This window comes from Eptatretus burgeri, chromosome 17, assembly GCF_056783735.1.
Source record: "Eptatretus burgeri isolate ZD-2024b chromosome 17, Ebu_testis_v1, whole genome shotgun sequence".
NCBI lineage: Eukaryota > Metazoa > Chordata > Myxini > Myxiniformes > Myxinidae > Eptatretus > Eptatretus burgeri.
In genome coordinates this window covers 41,501,548-41,507,929 of record NC_140977.1, presented here as the reverse complement: position 1 = coordinate 41,507,929, position 6,382 = coordinate 41,501,548, and the positions used below count along the sequence as shown (strand labels likewise).

The 6,382-nt window shown below is 47.8% G+C and overlaps 1 protein-coding gene across 1 annotated transcript; it reads right to left on the bottom strand.

Annotated features, from left to right (window-relative positions):
- LOC147009865 (phosphoglycolate phosphatase-like) lies at positions 1–5,384 on the bottom strand. Its single transcript, XM_085860991.1, has 3 exons — positions 4,898–5,384; positions 3,485–3,705; positions 1–3,332 (listed from the first exon to the last, which is right to left on the bottom strand). Exons 1-3 carry the CDS (start codon positions 5,287–5,289, stop codon positions 3,010–3,012), a joined length of 936 nt encoding a protein of 311 aa, XP_085717117.1. The 5' UTR covers positions 5,290–5,384; the 3' UTR covers positions 1–3,009.
- Between the last annotated feature and the right edge of the window lie 998 nt (positions 5,385–6,382).

Sequence of the window (6,382 nt, the reverse complement as noted above, 5' to 3'; positions counted from 1 at the left end):
TTATTCCATTTTGCCATTTATTACGCATCTCATCACGGCACCACGTACAAAAAAAATAAAAGCTGCGTCAAAACACTCAGTAGCACGAGGTCAACAGAACTTGCATCTCAAAATGACAAACATGCTTTTGCAATCGTCCAACACTCAGCCGATCGAGCTGTACCATGAAACAGGACAACAGAAGGGAATGGGGGGGGGGGGGGGCACGTCAACATCACGTAGAAGACAGATCCTCGAAGTGGAAATCCTTTCCTTGCTGCACCAAAATCGTTTTCCCCATTCTTAGGTCAGCGCAAAAGTAGACTTTTATGTGTTGCACAGTGTTCTTTAGATCAATTTACAGAATATATAAATATCTAATATATAAAGCTCTTTCTAGTCACTCACTGATATAAATGTTTTGTACTTTCTCAGTTCGAGCAGTGAAATTTGGCATACCGAAATCACCCAAAGCCACAACTGCAGAAATAAATAAATACAACACAAAACACAAAACTGATGGAGTACTGCTCTCCCCTCTGGGCTGGTGCTCCTGCCTCCCACCTTTCTCGGCTTAACGCTGTCGAAACCAGGGCATTTAAGATCATCGGCATCTCCCGCAATGAAGCTGAGTCTTTGGGCCTCTCACTCAATCACCGCAGGTTGGTCGGTGGTCTTTCTGTCTTCTACCGACTCCTCTCCAGCCTTGCCCCCCCTGCTCTCTCTGCGATTTGTCCCCACCACATTTCCACAGGGCGCTCAAGGTCCGCCAACAACCCCCTTCTGGTAAAACTACCAAAATCACGAATCACTGCTCATCTTCACTCTTTCATTCCTCTTTTTTCCCGCCTTTGGAATAAACTTCCTCACTCTATTCTTTCCCATTCTTCCCTCCAGGCTTTCAAAACAGCTGTTCACCACCACCTCTTATCTTCCCCCATCCAAATCCTCGATCTTTTCTACCCCCGATAATCCACCCAAGCCCACTTCCTTCATTTCTCCTGCTTTCCTTCCTGAAAGTCCCTGAAATGTCCATCTTCTCTTCGCCATGTTCCCGTCCCATCCCCATCCCTTCCACAGTTCACCTAATGTGTCTGTTCCCCACTGTTTTGTCCCTTCCACTCCCGCCCCTCTTGTCTCATGCCTCCTTGCTGTGAGTTGTGTGTTTGCTCTCATACGAGCCTCGACCAAGGTATACAAAAAAAAAAAAAAAAAAAACCTCTTTAAAAAAATAATCATTAGACCAGTGGAGCCTCTCCCTCACGTGGGGAGAGGAGCGGAGCTTGGACTGTGCCTGTGACAAGTCATTCACTCAAGGGGAGGGGACGGAGCTTGGACCAAGTATAAAAATAAATAAATAAATAACTCTTACTGCTCGCTCATTACCTCCACGGAAGTCATGTTTTCACCCGTCTGTCTGTGAGCACGACATCTCAAAAAGTTATGGACAGATTCAGATGAAACTTGGTGTGCAGGTTGGGGGTGTGACAAGGACGAATCAATCCGATTTTGGTGAAGATCCGAATCCAGATCCAACTCGAACGGGCACTCAGTAGAGCGCATACCTTCGCCAACGCTACATTTTGCCCCCCCCCCCCCGAGAAACCGTTGATTGTGAGGGTATTTAATCCCATACCACATCTGCCATCTCATATGTGTTATGATGGCTTAAAAACATTAAATTTCCTGTGTCATATCATATATCACAAGATTGGGCATTGAATTCCCAACATGTTGACATCGGTTGCATGCAAATTGGATAAAAATCGACTGCACTCTGGCAAAATGATGATTTTGACCTTATCATGACCTCGACCTTTGTACTCTTAATTTTGTAATTGGTATTAGAGTGTGGGGAACAGAACAGTCAACATTTTGGTGTTGGTTTCATGCAAATCGGATAATAATTGACCGTGTTATGACTAAAACCGCACATTTTGCAATGTCGTGACCCCCCCTGACCTTTGACACCCAACCGCTAATAAGGGTTATTACGTCATTGTGTCATGTCACATATCACAAGATGGGGCATTGAATTCTGAACATTTTGGCATTAGTTGCATGCAAATTGGATACAAATTGACCGCGCTATGGTAAAAAGACGATTTTGACCTTTTCATGACCTTGACCTTTGACCCGATCGCTCCCAAAATCTAATCAAATGGTCCTCAGATAATAACCAATCATCCCACCAAATTTGCTGCGATTCAGTTCAATACTTTTGGAGTTATGTGAATAACAAACAAACAAACAAACACACATATTCACAAATAAATAAATAAATACACAGCGATCAAAACTTTTTGCGTTTGGAACAAAGTTTGCGAAGGTAATAATTTTTTGAAGTGACTCTTCTCCATTTAGAGATGGGGCCAAAACGACATATAGCATGATATCTCAAAAAGTTGTGGGCGAGTTCTGACAAAACTTGGTGTACAAGTTGGGTATGTGACAAGAACAAGCCGATTAGATTTGGGTTCAGGTCCCGATCCAGCTCCGGCCTATCAGTGGGATACAAAATGTAAACTGTTCAGCCAGGCGTAGGTACGCGCTCTACCTCGTGCCGTTCTAGTTAATATGTTTATCTGCTGCAGATATCAAGCACAATCCAGTGCAGATACACAGACACTCAGACAGACACACCAAATGAGGGAAGGTTGGCATCTGTACAGATAAATTAATTAATGCAGGGTTTGCACAAGCAATACCCGATCGTGACGTACGTGCCTAGGTTCTCCACCATTAGAATCGAATTCTCCGTCGGGACGTAGATTCCATAAACAACGGACCAATGGCACAACGTGCCAAGTCATCGGATCTTTTTTTTTTTGCTTCAATGCACACCGAACACTCACCGTCCATGTGAGGCAGTACAACGCGGTGCCACGAGGAAAAAAAGGCAAGTAAATAAATAAATAAATACATGACTGAAGTTAATCACAATGATAATAACAATAATAGAGGTTACTGCACAACTTCCCAGGAATTGCAAATGCCAGGCAGAAGACCAAGTGTGCCGGCAAATTTGTTTTAGCAATCCGACTGGAGAAAGTCCGCGACGCCCTGCACATAGTATTGTGGCACCATATTGAGGCGGCCGGCACGCCGGTTCTCGAAGGCCTCGTCGAGGCTCGAGACTCCACTCAACGAGAGGACGCTGCGCAAGCCGCATGTCTGCCCAAAGTAGATGTCCGTGTCTAGGCGGTCACCCACGATGGCCGTTCCTTGGAGTTCTAGAGGTCCCTCAGGACTCACGGATGCTATGCAGCGCAGGATGAAGGGGCTGGGTTTGCCGAGAACGATCGCCTGCCGTGCCGCACCAGTCTCCACAGCCGCCAAAAGGCTGCCAGTCACTGACTCGCACAGCCAAAGGAGCATGCGGTTAGTTCCACAATCATCATGCATCAAAAAAACAAATCACAGCGAATGACAAACCAACGCAAGGAAAATGAGCGGCAAGGTCACAAACACCTTGGTGTTTGAGGAGTTGCCCATAATGACTCACCAGGAATGACCCTGCCCGGCGCTACCATCTCGGCATTGTCACGATTTGTCGCGAGGAAGAGGCACTCTGGGTCTGCCAGGTAGGAGCACGCCTTTGTGAGTTTAATATAGCTGAAGTGCTGGTCAAAAGCCACCAGGACCGCACACACATCCGGTTCCAAAGGCAAGCTGCTCCACTGCTCAATGTCACCGAACACAGGCTCAGGAACCGGACGCACATAACTGCACACACAGAGGAAGGAAAGGAGTGAGAATCAGGTAGTGGCGGAAGAGAGCGACGGAGGGAGGAGTGGGCGGTGGAAGAGAGGGATGAAGGAGGGAGGAGAGGTGGCATAGGGGGAGAAGTGCAGCAGGGTTGTGGTGGAAAGAGGGGTTACACTTGGATTATAACTTATAAGTGAGTCTGGTGAGACATGAGAAATGGTTGGAAGAAGATTGCAGCAAAGTGACCATCTTTTATTGCACAAGCAAGGAAAGGAGCTAAAAAGGGTAAATTAAAACCGGGAACTGCAAGAGAAGAGGCAGAGGATTGATGGAAGAGTGAAAAGAATATCAAGGAAGGGAGAGGAACTGAGTAAAGGGAGAGGAACTGAGTAAAGGGAGAGGAACTGAGTAAAGGGAGAGGAACTGAGTAAAGGGAGAGGAACTGAGTAAAGGGAGAGGAACTGAGTAAAGGGAGAGGAACTGAGTAAAGGGAGAGGAACTGAGTAAAGGGAGAGGAACTGAGTAAAGGGAGAGGAACTGAGTAAAGGGAGAGGAACTGAGCAAAGGGAGAGGAACTGAGTAAAGGGAGAGGAACTGAGTAAAGGAAAGGCCCACCACCACCCCCCCCAACAACCACCACGATTACCACTATGACTACTACCACCCACCCCATCAGCATCTCCGTCTCCATCATCCAACGGCACTCTACCACTATCATCACCACCCAACGAAATGACCTCACCCTGCTACCTTTACCTCTACCTCTAACACCCCCTCCCCTGTCACCTCTATCACCCCCTCCCCTGTCACCTCTATCACCCCCTCCCCTGTCACCTCCTCACTCCCCACAACCACCACTGACTACTACCACCCTCCCCTGTCACCTCTAACACCCCTCCCCTCTCACCTCCTCACCCCTATAACCACCACGATTACCACTGACTACTACCACCCTCCCCTGTCACCTCTAACACCCCTCCCCTGTCACCTCCTCACCCCCATAACCACCACGATTACCACTGACTACTACCACCCTCCCCTGTCACCTCTAACACCCCTCCCCTGTCACCTCCTCACCCCCATAACCACCACGATTACCACTGACTACTACCACCCTCCCCTGTCACCTCCTCACCCCCCATAACCACCCTCCCCTGTCACGTCCTCACCCCCCCCGTCACCTCCTCACCCCCCCACCCCCAATCCTAACCTGATTCCCGCCTCATCGAGCTCCTCACACACAGCTGCGTCGCCGATCACGAACACCTTCCCAGCTGCAGGCAAACTCGCCTCCTGACGCAAGTACTGAGCGGCGAGGAAGGCCGAACCGAACACCTGTTCCCGCCCCGCGTCGAACCCGAGACGCCGCAGTTTCTGCTCGTACATATCTCGGGTCCGCCGGCTGTTGTTCGTCACGAAGTAAACCCGCTTCCCGCGACGCCGCAATGCGTTCACCGCCTCGGGAGCACCGTCGATGGCGCGGTTCCCTCTCCACAGGACGCCGTCACAGTCGAACAGGAAACTGTCCGTGGTTTCCAAGAAGGCGTCCATGGCGGCGCCTTCCAACGGAAGGCATTGCGGCTCCGGTTCGGCGACGGCCATGGCGGACTGAGGAAAGGGAGGAAGGATAATTTATGGTGGTGGTGGTGGTGCCGGTGGTGGTGGGGAGTGAAGGAGGGGTAATCACAGACCAATCGGGGCATGTCCCACGCAGCCGGACACGTGGGGGAGGATCTTTAACCGTTAACGACGATGGTTTACATTGTATTTACACGGTTCGTGTGATTTACACGGATTACATCGATTTAAAATACACCGGGCAGGTGTTTCATCGGTGACGATAACCACGACAGGCGCGATCCAACATTGTGAGCCTGTGATCGGAGAAAGGAGGGTATAAAGGATTACACGAGGGATCAAACGATTCTGCCATAAGTGCGTACGTCATAAATAAATGTTCCCCAAGAGATGCTATTCAGCATTTTTGTTAGACCATTGCTTAGAATTACAGTCCATGGTGGAACAAATAAGTTGACAAAGTAAAACAAGTGGTGCCAGGCACAACAAATCCCACCCATTTAAGGCATAAAGTTATTTTGGGTATCAAATTTAAATTTGATACATCCTTAACCTGAATGTGGATTATAAGGAATATTTTAGTCCTAGTTTCAAATCAATTAAACCATTTTTGACGAAGTTATGACCGTAAAATGATTTTGACCTTTCAATGCCACGTAAGGTCAAAGGTCATGGTGTCAAATGTAAGCCAATAAAGGACTTGATATAATATGTCTTCCATAGTAAACACACATATTCCTAACCTTTTTATCCCGCCCACCGGAGGGAGGGAGCGGGATATTGTAATCGTCCGGTTTGTTTGTCTGTCTGTCTGTTAGCAACTTTACGGCAAAACGGCTTTAGCAAACACTATCAAATTTAATCCACAGGTGGGCAATGAACTTTGGACGACCCCAATAACTTTTGGGTCCAATTGGATCAAAGGTCAAGGTCACAAAAAGATCAAAATCGTTTTTCGCTCATAACTTCGTCAAAAATGATCTGATTTACTTCAAACTAAGATTATAGTGAACATTATTCTATTTGTCACTTATAATCCCACCCATTCCTACAGTGAAAAATGCATATTTGTGAAGATCGGTAGGGTCCGAAGTTTTGGGGGTCATGGTCATCGGTC